This window comes from Perognathus longimembris, chromosome 19 (genome assembly GCF_023159225.1).
Source record: "Perognathus longimembris pacificus isolate PPM17 chromosome 19, ASM2315922v1, whole genome shotgun sequence".
NCBI lineage: Eukaryota > Metazoa > Chordata > Mammalia > Rodentia > Heteromyidae > Perognathus > Perognathus longimembris.
This window is the reverse complement of record NC_063179.1, coordinates 33153460-33170535: the sequence shown is the minus strand read 5'-3', so window position 1 is coordinate 33170535 and position 17076 is coordinate 33153460. Positions and strand designations below refer to the sequence as shown.

Below are 17076 nucleotides of genomic sequence, written 5' to 3'. Positions count from 1 at the left end.
ACGGAAACATGGAACATTCCGCTCCTTCCGCCCGCGGGGAGGCGGGGGGGGGGGGACCCTTCGATCTCGTCTGGGAGAGGCAACGGGGGCTCAGCCACCAGAATCCGGGATGCCGAGAGCCGCGTTACGGGAATCGCAGCTGCTCGGGGCCCCGCCCCCTCCTCGTCGGCGGGGGCTGAGCCAATGGTAGGATGCGCAGGGACTCGCCGGAGCCAATCACCGTACAGATGTTCCGTCCGGGGGCGGAGCCCCGCGGGGCGGGGTTAGGGGGAGCGCTGCTCCCAGCGGCGGCGGGTGGAGGGCGGCGCGCGGTGACCGCGGGGAAAGGTCTGCGAGTCCCGGCGAGTGGCCCTGAGGCCCACGAAGCCATATCCAGGGGATCGCTCGGTCGCTGCGGAACTGGGGGCGCCCGTGCCCGCTTGACGGACGGGTCCGGCCTGCCGTCGAAGGGGACGCGAACGCTGCACCGCGGCGGATCGTGACGCCGGGGCGGATCGAGGCGCCGCGGCCTGAGGTGAGGAGGCCCCGGGCCGGGTGAAGTGAGGGCTGTGTAGCGCGAGGGTGTGGGCCAGGACGGGGCGGCGCGGCGCAGCGCGGCCACCTGGACCGGAATGGCCCCTCGGGCCGCGCGCGCACCCCGAACTTGTCAGTCCCTGCCTGGAAATCCCCGCATTCCGTCCTCCAGCCGCTCCCGACTCCGCACTCACTTCCCCAACTTTGTCACCTCGGGATCTCCGCCCCGGATCCCGCCTCCCAGCCCGCACACCCTCCCGCGGGAGCCCCCGGCCCAGGCCGCCCTCCCCGTCGATTTCCTTCCCCCGGGAGGTGGGGGGGGGTGTCCCAGATCCCAGGCTGGCTTCCCAGGCCCCCTTCCATCTGCCCTTACACGCCACGAGCCCCCACTTGACGCTTGCCCTTCGTGTCTTACTCGGACCTCGATTTCTCTTCAGACTTCAATTGTAACGTTTCGTTATTGCTGAAAGTTCACGGTGCTCTCTCTATACCCACCTTCATACCGTTCCTAATAAATCGCCTAAATCACTGTATCCTACGGGAACCGATCCGTCTGTATTAACAATTTCACCTCCCACAGCTTAAAGACAGGCTTGCCCAAGAAGCAAAATTCTGGTTTTGCAGGAATGAACAGCATTTTATTCATAATCCCCCCCCCAAAAAAAACAAAAGTGTTACAGGTTAAAAATAAGACTTGCCACTATTGTTCTTTTTTTTTTTTAAGAAAAGTACATTTGGGCTTATTTTGTATCCTATTGGCCGCCCCTTTCAGCACAATTATACTACTTTAAAGTAATTAATTATTGGAATGGCAGGGTAAACCTTCCGAAAGGTTGGGGTATTTGGTTTAGTCAATGCTGCAAACAAACCCTTTAGACTGTGTGACTGCCAACTTCAAGTTGGAACAACTCTTAATTTGAAATTACTGACTCAGATCTTTATACAAGCTGTTCACCATTATCTTAATTTCCCAAATTTATCTTAATACAGATTTGGAAGCATCTTTGAACCATAAATGGGAATACTGCGTTTGTAGAGCCACCGGGATACAAAATTAAATTGTGCTTTCCAAATATTTCCTTGGGGGGACATTGGGGCATTTTTTTAAATCACAAGTGAAAGAAAAAAATTGTAAAGGGAAAGTGTCAAAAAGGAAAGAACTTTGTAGTTTTCCCCTCTTCTTAAGTCTTCATTATCAACTTCCTTAAGTTTCTCATAAATACAACTACCAGGTAATTTTATACAATACACTCTTATGCAACCAACCATGTTGATCTCATTTTTATTTATGACTTGCAGTGTTTTTATTTTAGATTTTTTTCCGAAGGGTATTTTGTCATTTTGTTCAATTCCATGATGACTGTTGATTACATACATACCAGTGACATTGGTTTTATATTTTCCACTTTGTAAAGAAGGAAACAAACTTAGGGTTACCTGGCTCCAGATCCTGTCCATACAAATATCTTGTCCTGTTGACACATTTCTCAAGGAGAATCCGATGCTGCAGTTTAATTGGGGGAGTTAATTGCTGCCTACAGCTTCTCTGCAGTGGCAGGGAGGGGCTTCTCCTCTAGAAGCTACTTCAAGTTTTCACATTTTAATAGGTGTCAGAATTCTCTTGCTCTGATACATTTGCAGTTTGACTTCTAGAGAGAGTTCTCACAGCTTGCCCTGTATCTCTGGTCACAAAGACTGAGGCTTCTATTGAGATTATTTCATACAATAAATATTAAACACCTGACCTGCTCTAGAACTTCATGGAGATGTCTGGAATGTCATCAGGACCTTCAAATAGTTTACAAAAATTGACTTGACAGACTTAACAGTTAAAAGAAGGAATTACATGGGTACAAAGCCGTTTTAATTCAATACAGAGTGATACAGAAAATGCTATAGATAGTTAAGTTTGAGAATAATCTTTTGATGAGAATCATCAAGGAGGTCAGTGTTGGAACATGAGTGAGATTTTGATAAACAGAAAAATGGAGAGAGCTTATTTATAATAAAGAATGGAGGGCAAAAATGGAGATGATACAACATAAAGTACCAGAAAATGGAAAGAAAAATAACATATATAGTCATTATAAAAATTAATAAATATTTTGGGGTTTTCTTGCCAGTCCCTTTTTGAGTGTTTTGCTCATACCAATGCATTTTTAATCCTTATATAAGGTAGATCTTATCCTCTTTTACACAGAGAAATCCAGCACAGAGAGGTTAATGAAATTGCCCAGAAATTAAGTAGTCGATCTTAAATTTGTACTTAGGTTAGCTTTGGAGTTTAAGCTTTTAACTTTAATAATATTACTTTGTCATATATAGTATGTATAAGTGACAATGAGTAGAATAATATGGTCTTAATAATAGGTTTTCTCAAACTCATTCTTGGGCTGAAGATGTAGCCACTGGCATTTGCCGGGCCCTGGGTTCATGCCAAATCACTACCGACACATAAAGCCCATTTTTAATTGTCTGCTTGTTGCACCAAAGTATATTTAATTCTGAGCATATCAACACTTGAGGTAATTACTGAGCAATGTTATGAGTCCTTTTTAGGGAACCACGTAAAAATTCATTGGGAACAAAGATGTTTTTGAGAGTGGGGGGAAATTCCGTAGAAGAGATATTTCATCTGGGTTATAAACAGTCAAGTAGAGCACAGCTGTTAGGAGGCATTGCCAAAGCAAGTTCTAGTGTTTAACACAAAGTGTTAGAGAAAGTCTAAAAGATTGTTGTGGGTTGAGCCTATTGAGTCTAGGGGTGGCTAGACGGAATGATCAAAGGTAAGACCAAATTGTAAATGCCATGCTGTGGCCAAGCATAATAAAGAGCTCAAATATTTGCTTTGTAGCTAGAAAAGTACAAAAATTCTGTCACCATAGTTGTAGTAAAAACCAGATTGCTTGCAGTTCTCTCTGGAAGTAAGGGATGGCTTGAGAGAAATGTAGGGAAAGAATTTGCTTGTTTTATTTTGTGGTATTTTATTGAACCCAGGGCCTTCTAGGTGGTAAGCAAATGTTCTACCACTGACTACACTCCCAAAGGGATCTCGCTCACACATATCCCCCTCCCCCCTTGTTTCTCTCTTTTTTTTTTAACAAAGAATAGTAATGGCTTATGCCTGTAATCCTAGATAGTCAGGAGGCTGAGATCTGAGGATCAAGGTCTGAAACCACCCTGGGCAGGAAAGTCTCTTAAGACTCTTATCTCCCCCGAACTATGAAAAAAGTCAGAACTGGAGCTGTGGTTCAGATGATAGTATGATAGCCTTGGGGAAAAGAAGCTCAAGGACAGTCCCCAGGACCTGAGTTCAAGCCCCAGTACTGGCATGTGTGTGCATGCGCACACATACATACACACTGAAAAGGGTCAGTTGGACAGGGCAAGCACATTGAAAGCCCTTAATTAGAAAAAAATATTTAGCATTATCATTCACCCTGTAAACCACTTTTGAGCAAGAGTGGTGACTCTAAAGTAGTATTTCAGAAAAATTTCATCTATCAATAGTGTTAAGAATGCTTGGGAGGGAAGAAAGAGATGGGAAGTAGGAAGGCTGTTCCAAGTATAGTGATTAATGCTCTTTGTAGAGAATCAAAAGATACTTAATGTCAAGAAACAATATGAAAGAAGTCTGGATGTGATTTATAACAGAAAATGGAAAAATGAGTGAGGAAGTGAACAATGAGCAGTTGAAGAAGATATGTTGTTTGTAGGTAGGGAGGAAAGGTAAATTCTTAGGCTTGAAAAAAGTGTATACTTTCATGCCTTTCATGTATGTGTGAATAAGCATGCATGTAGGTAGGTACTGTTTTACACATCATAAATTGATTTGAGTCAGAGGCAGACTCTCCAAGGAGATTATTTATAGTATTTTTTTTTGCCAGTCCTAGGGCTTAAACTTGGGGCCTGAACACTGTCCCTGGCTTCTTTTTGCCCAAGGCTAGCACTCTATCACTTGAGCCATAGTGACACTTCTGGCCTTTTCTATATATGTGATGCAAAAAATCAATCCCAGGGCTTCATGTATGCAAGGCAAGCACTCTGTCAATAGGCCATATTTGCAGCCTCTATTTATAGTGATTTTATAGTAAGATCCAAGCCAGAATTCTTGAAATTATTCTGTTTGAAGGTAACAGTTGGGCATTTGTCTTCAAAGATGTAGACAGTTTAAAAGAAAAGTAGCTACCAATTATTTTTGTCTTTGGAAACATTTTTAGCCAAAAGATAAAAACAGAGAATTCAGCAAAGAATATAGGAAAGTAGATTAAAAAAATGAATCGTCTGAATTACATGGTTACATAGAAATCAGGAGAAATGAGAAATTTTTAAAGCAGGGATTTTTTTTTTTTTAAGCATGGAAGGCTCTAGGAACACTGCTGATGTTGCACAGGGCTGCAGACTGACTCTTCCTCTTTTATTTTATGGCTATCCAGTATGTTTTGGAGAGATTTCATGAAAAAGGTTAGCCTATCAGAGCTCTTAATATATGGTGATAATTTAGATTGTATAAAGCTGCATGTATAGCGAGCCAGAACAGGAACTTCACTCCTTTCATAATAATGAATATGTTTCACAAAACAGATGTGTTGCCTTGTTAAAATTTGAATGTTCTGGCTTCAAAATTTAATATTCTCTTGTAATCACTTTCATCTTTTGCCATAAGGCAGATTGGTTTAATCATTATTTCTGAATAGTATATATCATTACTGCTGTTTTCTGTACAGTCTCATTGTTAGGATGTTCTGTTTTATTAAATATGCATCCTTCACCTCGTGCAAATTGAAGTCATCAGAGCTGTATTTCAGATAGCCCAGTTCTAGGTAGTGGATCAGCGTGCTGGGGCTTGGCCATTAGTTATCTCACTTGACAAAGTCAAAGATGATGTGTAACTGATATACCTACTGTTTTCTTGGTCTAGCAACCTCCATCTTTATTTTATGGGTAGATAGTCCATGGTCATGTTTGAGTTGTGTTTGCTCTGTGTGCTTGTAGCACGTGGTGTGTATTTTACCTTTCTAAACTTTGACCTTCTTGAGAACATTAACTATTTATTTGGCTTGAACTATTTCTGAGTGATGATAGCCTTTTCATCTAGCTAAAATAGTCAAAGGTAATTCAAGAAAGGTCTCTACTATGCCAGGTGCCAATAACCCATGCCTGTAATACTAGTTACTCAGGAAGCTGAGGTTTGAGGATCATGGTTCAAAGTCAGCCCAGGCAGGAAGTTTGTGAGACTCTAATCTCTAATAAACTACTCAGGAAAGACTGGAAGTAGGGTTGTGACTCAAGTGGTAGAGCACTAGCCTTGAGCAAAAGAAGCTCAGGGACAGTGCCTAGGCCTGAGTTCAGTCCCCAGGACTACACACACACACACACACACACACACACACACACACACACACACACACACAGAGAGAGAGAGAGAGAGAAAATGCATCTATTAGACTACAAGGTCATAAATGCATCCCGTATTTTTTTCATTTTGCTTTTGCGTTCTCTCTCTCTCTCTCTCTCTCCCCCCCCCTCTCTCTTCTCTGTGGTACTATACACCAGTCCTATAAATTGTAATGTATGTCTAAGTCTGTTTGATGTTGTGCTACGACTTATCTATTCTTCTGGATCAGTACCATGCTTTAATTACTTTTATAGTATGTCTCACTAAATTATACAGTAAATATGTTACTTTTATTTTGTGTGTGTGTGTGTGTGCATGCCATTACTAGGACTTGAACTCGGGGCTCATGTTCTCACTCACCTTTTTTGCTCACACCTGGCCCTCCGCCACTTCAGCCATGCCTCCAGTTTGAACTTTTTGCTGATTAATTGAAGATGAGAGTCTCAAGGATTATCTTCTCAGGATGGCTTCAAACCACATTCCTTAGCCCTCAGCCTCTTCAATAGTTGGGCTTATGGGCAAGAGCCACTGGTAGGCAACTACTTATGTTTTTTGTTTTGTTTTGTTTTTGCTAGTCCTGGGCCTTGGACTCAGAGCTGAGCACTGTCCCTGGCTTCTTTTTGCTCAAGGCTAGCACTCTGCCACTTGAGCCACAGTGCCACTTCTGGCCGTTTTCTATATATGTGGTGCTGGGGAATCAAACCCAGGGCTTTATGTATGTGAGTCAAGCACTCTTGCCACTAGGCCATATTCCCAGCCTACTTATGTTTTTGACACTAGTCTTTGGCAATTTATACTTTTTATATGAAGTGTTAACTTGGTTCGTAAAGTTCTGTAATAAAGTACTTTGCTACTTGGATTATAATTGTATTACATTTATATGTTTTGTGAAGAATTGACAACTCTATATACATATACACATGCACTACACATATGTGTATGTATACCTTTTTTTTTTCTTTCAGTGCTAAAGCTCAAACCTAGGGCCTTCTACATGCTAGGTAAGCTTGTTCCCACATTCCTACCATCTTCCCCTTTTTACTTGGACCTTATTAATGTACTTCTAGGTATGATTTTATTGTTTTCTCTATAAAGTTCTTATATAGTTATGATTCGTTGTTTTTTTTTTCTTTACTATGTATTTTTTCTCCTTTTTTGTTTTTGTGCCTGTCCTGGAGCTTGAACTCAGGGGCCTAGGCTCTGTCCCTGAGCTATTTGCTCTAATACTTAAACCACAGCTGCACTTCCACCTTTTTGGTGGTTAGTTGGAGATAAGAGTCTCATTGGCTTTCCTCACCCCATGGCTTTGAACCATAATCCTCAGATCTCAGCCTCCTGAGTAGCTAGGATTACATGTGCTGGGCCAGCAGTGCCCAACATAAGTTATAGTATTTTTAAAATACTAGTATAAATTGTATTTTCTAATTAATAGGACTTTAATAATCCTAGTAGTTTGTCATTTGATTCTCCATTTTTTGTGTGTGATCATATTATCTACAATATTTTTGTTTCCATTTTTATCTTATTTTACGCTTTCTGGAACAAGTGGGATAGCCTTTAATGATTGCTCTAGCCTACTGCCAGTCTGTTCTTACTAGAGTAAGCAAGAGTAGCTAGAGTAGCAAACATCTTGGTTAATGGAGTGTAAGAAAGAATAGTAGATAATGTAATATTGTTTTCTAGTTTTGTGTTGTATTTTGATAAAAACTATAAGCCAACAACTCCAAGAAGCTCAATAAACTCCATGCACAAAAAACATAATAAGACTATACTAAGAGGCATCGTAATCAAATTGCTCAGTTGCTCAATCACATTGATAAAAAGGAGTCTAATATCCATTCCGAGGAGAAAAAGAAGAGCTTACATGCAGAGAAATAAAAGGATGATAGCCAGTTTTTTAAAGCATATTCGAAACATTGATTTCAAGACTTTAAAAGCTACAGTTGTCAAGGCAGAGTGTGGTTGCATAATGGTAAGCAAATAGATCAGTGGAAGAAACCGAGTCAGCAAACTGCAGCCCACAGGTAAAACCCAGCTTACCTCCTGTTTTTATCAAGTGTTATTAGAGCACAGCTACACCATTTATTAATGTATTATCTAGGGTAGGTGGCTTTCATGCCACCAGTAGAATGGTATTTCTACCAGAGACCTTATGTCTAGCAAAGCCTGAAATATTTACTCTTTTGTCCTTAACATAAAAAAATTGCCCTCTCCTGGCATTGAAAATTCATAAATAAACTTGGCACTATATGTTAACAACTGATCTTTGACAAAGTACAAAGACAGCTGGAAGAGAAATAATATCTCCAACAAATAATCCTGAAACAATGGACTATTCAAATGTACATTATGAACTTATATATCCATATTAACTCAAAATGATTTAGAGATCTGAATATAAAACCTCAAACTTATGGAAGAAAACACAGGACAAAATCTTTATGGCTTTAGCTAAAGATTTCGTAGGTATAACACCAGAAGCACTATGTGATACTTCATTAACATTAAACCTTCTGATCTTCAAAAACAATTTTAAGAATGTGAAAAGACAAGCCACAGATTGGGAGAAAATTTTGTACAAGTCAATTTTCTAATGCAGGTCTTATATCCAGGATGCATTTTTAAAACTCAAAACTTGATGAGAAAACAAAGAGCCCAGCTAAAAAGTGAACAAAATATTTGAATCAACACATCACCTAAGGAGATATATAGGTAAGCATAACACCAGACAAATGCCCTCTCCATTCTATTTGTAGATATTTACCTCAAAGAAATTAAAGCATATATCCAAAGACTCAACAGTTAAATCGTATCACATTTATACACATATATTCTGTACAAATTTAAGTAAAGGTATTTTTTTCAGCTAGCAAATATATCAAGTTCCTTTGGTGCTATATGATTCTAAAGTCTAGGGCTATATCAGGGAACAAAATAGACAAAAGTTCTGCTTCATTTACTATATTCTGTTTTGGTAATACATTTCTAAGGATTTCTGTAGCAAACCACAAACTGGATGGCTTAAAGGAAATTTATTCTATCAATATTGTAAAGGTGAGAAAGTCCTTCCAAGACTTCAAAGACTCCTCCTTTACCTCTCCCTCTTCCTAGCTTCAGATAGTAACCAGCAGTCCTTGACATTTTTAGCTTGCAGCTACACACTAATCTCCACCTTTGTCACATGTCACCCTTCTGTGTGTTTTTCTCTAGTCCCTTTGTATTAAGGGCCCGCCCTACTCCAGTATGACATCTTTGCTAACTGAGTTAGCAATGGCTCTATTTCCAAATAGCACATTTTGAAGTATTGAAGGTTAGGATTTAAAATGTATCTTTCTGAGTATTGGAGGCAATTCAAGCTATGGCAAAGGATAAGAAAAATAAGTAATTTATGTGTTGGTGGTTTGTTTTTTTTTTAGAATTGGCATAGTCAGCTGTGGCCTGCAGGCCAAACCCAGGTTGCAGTCACAATAGTTACATTGAAGCACGTCATAGTGATTTGTTTGCATGTTGTCTGTAGTTGCTTTTGGATTCCAGTACCATAGTGGACAAGTTTCAACAGAAAACTGAAGGCCCACAAAGCCTAAAGTATTTTTTATCTTGCTCTTTACACAAAATATTTGAATGTCTTAAATGCTGTGGAGGAAAATAAACAGGAAATAGCAATATGAAGGATGGTTGTAGGAAATCTGAGTGAGAAGAGAAATTTGAGCAAATATTACAAGGAATTAATTTATGTATAACTTAGATGTTCAGTACATAGTGTTTCCTGGGGGAAAAAAAGCAAGTTTACAGAACATTTCTCACTTGTGTAATCCCATCACTCTAAAGTGGGAATGTATATTAAATACTAAAATTATATATGTGGGAAAAATTAACAAGACTATCTGCAGATTGTCCATAGTAGTTATTTCTTTGTGTAGGGAGATGTGGAATGATAGGAACTGTTTTTGTGTGTATGCTTGGCCTGGGGCTTGAACTCAGTGCGGGAGTTTGGCAACTCTAGAGCCCTGTAGGGACTATGAGTGTATGTAGGAAGTACGAGTGCTTGGAGAACCTGAGCCATGTTTGCTCAAAGCTAGCTAGCACTTTACCACTTGAGCCACAGCTCTACTTCCCACTTTTGGGTGGTTAAATGAAGACAAGAGTCTTACAGACTTTCCAGTACTGGGTAGCTTCAAACCACAATCCTCAGATCTCTGCCTCCTGAACAGATAGGGTAATAGGCATTAGCCACCAGCACTGGGCTTTATTAGAACCCTTTACATGACATTTGTTTATTTTTTATTTGTAATTAAAAAATAATGTTGTAAGTTTAATTTCTAAAAGTGGAGTGCTTTGCCCAAGTTTTAAGTGACTACATTACAAAAAGGAGTCTCTACTATGCATGCTAGAATTTAACCGAGCAAATCTTAGAGTGAGTTTTTATTTCTATGCTTAAAACTAAGTTTGACAGTTGAGGAATCAGCAGTATTAATTTAGTGCTAGCAGAAGACAAAGATCTGATTCTCTTAATGGATGTGTTTGTGTCAAATTCAACAAAACAACTCTCTCCTGTTTCTGTGAACCTTGTAGACATCAAAGAAGTTTGAATTAGTTGTGTGGTGACCTTGATGTTGCAAGTGTATCAGAGCAAACCACTAGTCTATCATGGCCACAGCTATTCCAGAGGCTAAGGCAGGAAGATTTCTTGAGCTTCATAGTGTATGGCCACCTTCAGGCAACATGGCAAGATCCTGTCTCCATAAAAACAAAAAAAACAATAGCTATTTTGCACAGATGCTTATAGGATTATTTTATCTGAAGTTCAAAGATCTCTAAAATGGGATTCTCTGTGCACACTTGAAAGCACAGTGAAGGATTTGTTGTTGTTGTTGTTTTTTCAGTCCTGGACCTTGGACTCAGGGCCTGAGCACTGTCCCTGGCTTCTTTTTGCTCAAGGCTAGCACTCTGCCACTTGAGTCACAGTGCCACTTCTGGCCATTTTCTATGTATGTGGTGCTGGGGAATCGAACCCAGGGCTTCATGTATACGAGGCAAGCACTCTTGCCACTAGGCCATATTCCCAGCACAGTGAAGGATTTTGAAAGAACAAGTATAATAAGTACTGTTAATGTCAGCTCTCTGAACAAGGCTCTTTCTGTTTTTACAGCAAGATCCAATAGGAAAAAAAAAATGACATTTGGAGGCAGAAGTTTTATTTCAAATCCCTACTTTTTCACTGGCTAATTTTGTGACTTGGGTAAGTAGTTTGCCTTATTTGAATTTTGTTTTTTGGTGTTTTTTTTTTCCTTTGTAAAAATCCAATGAACAATCCCTGTCTTCCTTCCTTTCCCTCCTGTACTGGAGTTTGAACTCAGGACCTCACACTTGCTAGGCAAGCACTCTACCACTTCAGCCAGGCCTTCATTCAGCCCTCTTTTTGTCAAGTTGTTTTAGTGTCCTAATTGAAGCCTCCCACCTGACTGGCTACAGATGTACTCCATTGCACCCAGATTTTTGTTTATGCATATAAGAAAAATATAAAATATTAAAATATAACATGTGTCTATTACAGAAATATCTGTACAAGATGTTGACGTTGCTGTTCTGGCTAGTGCAAGCTTGGGTTCTTTTCCTCACTGCTGAACCTTTAGGTAAGGTTAATGATATGTCCTGATTTCTAAGTGCGTGATTAGGCTGATATATTTTTATATACCAAATCATTAAGCTTACTTTTAATAATTATATAATTATGCTAATATGTTTATTCTTTCTAAGATTACTAATGAGAGAATGTCTTACAATTATTTTAATAAGTAAAGTTTATGAAGTTTTTTTAACATAATTTTAGTTGAAGTTGTTGGTCATTGAGCAATACTAAATGCTGATTAGTTATATTACAGTAACTTTAAGATGAGAGGGCAAAAAACATTTTGGGGTTTCAGGGGAGTTTGCTTTTATTATTTTTTATTATCTTTGCCATTTATCAAAGTGGCTTATGAATACAGTATAACGAGAATAGGAGATCAACTATTAGCTCTTCACTTATTAATTGCCCAGAGTGCTACCGAGCACTGAGCAATGTGGTTGCATTGCCAGAATGAAGAGATATCTGAAGGAACACTATTTAAACTCTCTTCCCAAGCTTGATGCCCAGCTGAGACTTTGTTGTTACTTGTCTAAAATGAGATATATGCAGAAAATAAGAATACATATTTAGAAACTCTTAACAGATAGTTATAGCTATGACATATAGGCATATAAATAGTGGAGTTACTGATCAAGCATGTAAGTCTATGACAGATGGGAAAAAAAAAAGTAATGTTTCATCACAGGTAGACAGGGAAGTGATGCTTTAACTTAACCATTTCCAAATTCAGGAGTACAGCTTCACTTTGAACACTTTACCTGTTAGAAAGTTCATGGTGAAAGTCATGCTTCCTAAGGAAAGCCATCATTATTTTTAATTTGTAGTGATAAGAATCAAACCCAGAGCCTGCCTCTGCCACTGAGCTGTAGTCAGCCTTCCTTATTCATGAAGATAAATTTCCTTTTTATAATTTTCCCCCATTAATTCTAAGTCTAGAGTAGTCCTAATTTCTTTTCTTACTGGTGACTTCTTTAAGTATTGAAGGACTTCTTTCCTTGTCTCCAGACTCTTCTCAAACTAAATTTAAGTTATCCTAATCATTCTTTATATGATGGGTTTCCACCCCTATGCAAGCTCATTGCCCTTGGGATTCTTCTCTTAGTTATCTGTATTATATTTAAAATATAGTGCCATCCCAGTGCTCCCTCATGCCAATCAGAAGATTGTGGCTAGTCATAATTTGTACCTCAGTGTTTTACCTATAAATGTGACTAATCATTGTCCATACTGATAGGTGTTAATGTGAAGATTGAGTTAATATGGAAAGTTACTGCAATTTACTGTTACGATCATTGACTTTATTAACAAATGTATCAGAACTACATATGGTCAGAATATAGGAGTTTCATTATTTACTTAGATGTGAATATTATTTGTACAGAGTTAACATAGTTTTCTGGCAGCTAAGATAGAGCATAGTTTCATCTCTTATTTTATTTGGGTCAGGACAGGCAGACAGCAAGACATAGCCAGACTGATTTCAGCATTACTCAACAATTCTTGGGGCTTCAGCTAGAGTATTCGAAGAGTACTGAGACCTCCTATGGGCTCTTCGACTTGTATGCTTAATGGTAGTGGCTACAGATGAGGGTTTTGCCATGGGCCATTGGCCAGAGCAACATCTATAGCCTGTTGATGTGGTCTTTACATTTGACTGGGTTCCAAGGCAAATATCCCAAGAGAGATGGAGCTGTCTTCTTTGTATTGTTGTCTTGGAAGTCGTATAGCACGCTGTTGGCTGAGACACCCACATATACTTGGGTTTTATTTTTCCATCCCAATCCTATTCTTTGACCATGTTAACTTTCAGTGTGTATTTCCTTCTTGCCTTAGGAAATATTTTAAGGAAGGCTGAATGATGGTGCAGTGAGTGCCACCAGCTAGGTATCATTCTATACCAGAACATTCAGTCTTTTTTTTTGTTTTTATAGTGCTGGGGATTAAACCCAAGGTCTCAGGCACACTAGTAAACACCCTGCTATCTACTAATACATTTTCAAAACTGTTGCTCTTTTTCAGGTAAACTTGTGGAGCCTTGTGGTTATATCAGCCCTGAATCTCCAGTGATACAACGTGGTACAAATTTCACGGCTGTTTGTGTGCTAACAGAAAAGTGTATGGACTATTTTCATGTAAATGCTAGTTATCTCGTCTGGAAAACAAACCATCTTTCTGTTCCTAAAGAACAATATGCCATTGTAAACAGATCAACGTCCAGCGTCACCTTTACAAATGTGGGTTCTCTGAATGTTCAGCTTACATGCAACGTTCTTACCTATGGGCAGATTGAGCAGAATGTCTACGGAATCAACATCCGTTCAGGCTGTAAGTTATGTCTTATTTCAGACTTTGTCAAATCTCTTGAACTGCAATTGTGTGTGTATGTGCATGCACCTGTGTGTGTGCCTGTCCTGGGATTTGAACTCAGGTCCTGAGTGCTGTCCCTGAGATTTTTTGCTCAAGGTTAGCACTCTTCCACTTGAACCATAGCTCCACTTCTGGGTTTTTGGTGATTAATTTAGAGACAACCATCTCACAGAGTTTCCTGCCTGGGCTGGCTTTGAACTGCGCTGTTCAGATCTCAGCCTCTTGAGTATCTAAGATTACATGCCTGAGCCACCAGTGCCAGACTTGAACTCTCTTTTTAATGTTCTCTAGTTAGCCTTTATGAAATGCAGTAAATTATGTGGACTGCATAACTTTTAGACTTACTTAAAAAAATTAAACTTAGGTATAGGACTTGTGTTTATATTATTAGAATACAAAACTGCTAAAGAATAACCCAGGTTTCATATCTTTTCCTAGAAGTCAAACATTTGTCAGTTTTCTGTAAAAAAATGTTTTGACATGAGATTTTCTTGCAAGAAAGTATAGTTGGTTTGAACTCTCATGTATTCAATAACTTTGTCTTCCTTACTTGCTTGGAGAATGGGTGGGTAGAGCTGTTACCTGCAGAAGAGGAGTAAAGTCTGCCTCCCAGTTCAAAGGAAGGAATGTAAACTATCATCCAAATTTATAGACCACCCAGGTTTCATAATCTCAGGATTTGTTTTGCTTCCTGTAGAGTGTGGGAAAGTAGTAAGAGCGAAAACATAAATAAATCATCCTTACTTCTATTTAACTGCCTCTAGGGAACATATGCAAATATCTGTTTGTTTGTTCTTTTGTTTTCTATGCCTGTCCTAGGGCTGGAACTTAGGACCTCTCCTTCTTAGGTGGCGTGGCTTTTTCACACAAAATTGGTGCTCTACCATTTGAGCCACATCTACAGTCAGGTTTTTTTTTTTTCTGATAAGAATCTCTTGGATTTTTCTTCATGGGCTGGCTTCAAACCTCAATCTTCAGATTTTAATCCCCTAGGTAACTGGAATTAAGGCTTGGTGCAAGCTCATAAATACCAGGTTATAAAATATACATAATAGAGAAATCATTGATATTTTTATATCAGTTATAAATTTATGTACAAAATTAATGGGAAACAAACTAGTAAGTCACAAAATGAAGTTGAAGAGTTTGAGGAGAAATTAACTTTGTAATCATTATGTCCCTATTTATGTCTTGGGTTGTTTTCGAAATCTAAGTAGTAAGATATGTATACATTGGATAATACTTTTTCTATAAAGCTTCTTGAGAATAGCTTATTCTTTCTTTTTTAGTTCCTCCAGAAAAACCTAAAAACCTGAATTGCATTGTGAATGATACGAAGAATATGCTGTGTCAGTGGAACCCTGGAAGGGAGACATACTTAGAAACAAACTACACTTTGAAATCTGAATGGTGAGTTGTTGTGTTTTATGTGTTGGGCTTAGTAACTGAGCCATTTTTGCTGGAACTTTTATTTTATCAAGTAAAAATCTTGAATGAATTTTAAATATCTTTGTTTAATTCTGGAACATCTAATCTATATGCATACATATAAAATGTATATATACATACACATGCACATATATACATATACATATGTGTGTATATACGTATATACACATGCGTGCACGCGCGCGCGTGTGTGTGTGTGTGTGTGTGAAAGTAAAAAGAATTACATAGCCTGGCATCGATGGCTCACTCCTAAGTTACTCAGGAGGCTGCGATCTCAGGATCACCGTTTGAAGCCAGCCCAAGCAGGAAAGTTTGTGAAACTTCTGCAATTAACCACCAAAAAACCAGAAGTGGAGCTGTGGCTCAAGTTGAGCAAAACAAACTCAGGGATAGCTCCCAGGACCAGCACACACACAATTATATAATAAATCTCCATAAGTGCCCATCACCTAGCTTGATCAGCTGTGATTGAGTATGTATAAAGTAATGATATGTACCTATATTATTCTATCTCATATTGTCTTGAAGAATAGATATATTCTGTCTCTTTTGTGTGCTGGACCTGGGGCTTGGGCGTTGTCCCTGAGCTTCTATATTCATTGCTGGCACTCTATCACTTGAACCATAGCTCTGCTTCCTGCTTTTTTTGGTGCTTACTTAGAGATAAGATTCTCATGGACTTTCTAACCAAGACTGGCTTTGAACCTCAATCCTCAGATCTCAGCCACTGAGACTTACATTCACATTATGAAAATATAGAATGTGAGCCACCAGCACAGGATTTTATCCATAAACATTATAGTGTGAACCTCTAAAGGACAAAAAGTGAATACACACCATTGTTATACCCAAATAATTTTAAGTACTTTAGTATCATCTGATTTGTAATGGATGTTAATTTTCCCACTTGTCCCATCAAGTACATGTTTTTTGCCTTTGTTTAATTGGGATCCAAATAAACTGTATATGTTGAAAACTAATATTTCTTATATCTCTTTTAAATAATAGCTCTGCCTGATTCTCATCCTTTTTCCTTGAAATTCAATTAACTATTGTACATTGTTTAATATATTCTCTTGTTCTTTTACTCCCTAAAAGTTACTGTTAAGTCTTTAGGATGGATCACATTCACATTTGATGTTTTTCAAATATTTCATAAGAGGTATATGCTTCTATTAGGAGCATTGAATTACTGGTTTTCTTTTCTTTTTTAATATTAATATTGATCAGTGATTTCAGGTACTGTTAGCCGTATGCATTCTCTATACAGTTCCCTATTTGTTTATCTCAAGCATAAAAACACTTGAAGAAGTTCACATACTCACCACCTACATTCTACAAATGACATTTCACTGTATTTGCTATATCATATACCAGTTCAAGTCTGTATCCAACTCTCCACATCTATTCAGATTTTTAATGCATTTCAAAATAGTTGTAGACAGTATATTTTACCCCTAAGCACTTCAGTATTTACATGATTAACTAGTAGTATTAATTTTTAAGTGTGGTTTTATTTCAGCTAAAATTTATTTAATGAAAATGCAGGTCATAAGTGTGTATCTCATTCAGTGATTTATTTTGACAAATGCATAGACCTATAACTCAAACTTGAGCTTTGGAACATTACTAATATTCCCATAAAATTGTCATGTGTCTCTCCAGTCAGTCCCAGCCCCAGCCCAACCTAAGAGACAGCTAATCATCTGATTTTCTTCCC

The 17076-nt window shown here is 38.7% G+C and overlaps 1 protein-coding gene and 1 long non-coding RNA gene across 2 annotated transcripts in view; one reads left to right on the top strand and one right to left on the bottom strand.

Moving 5' to 3' along the window:
- Positions 1 to 279: 279 nt before the first annotated feature.
- The window catches only part of Il6st (interleukin 6 cytokine family signal transducer), a 37563-nt gene continuing 20766 nt past the window's right edge, over positions 280 to 17076 (top strand). Inside the window, exons 1-5 of the mRNA XM_048368036.1 lie at positions 280 to 514; positions 11061 to 11150; positions 11466 to 11544; positions 13560 to 13865; positions 15197 to 15317. Of these exons, the coding sequence (XP_048223993.1) occupies positions 11481 to 11544; positions 13560 to 13865; positions 15197 to 15317 (491 nt within the window). The 5' untranslated portion in view covers positions 280 to 514; positions 11061 to 11150; positions 11466 to 11480. The remainder of the gene's footprint in view (positions 515 to 11060; positions 11151 to 11465; positions 11545 to 13559; positions 13866 to 15196; positions 15318 to 17076) is intronic.
- Positions 11201 to 11456, bottom strand: LOC125367392. The gene is made up of 2 exons (XR_007214076.1): positions 11272 to 11456; positions 11201 to 11237 (listed from the first exon to the last, which is right to left on the bottom strand). It is a non-coding gene; the product is annotated as an uncharacterized LOC125367392 (long non-coding RNA).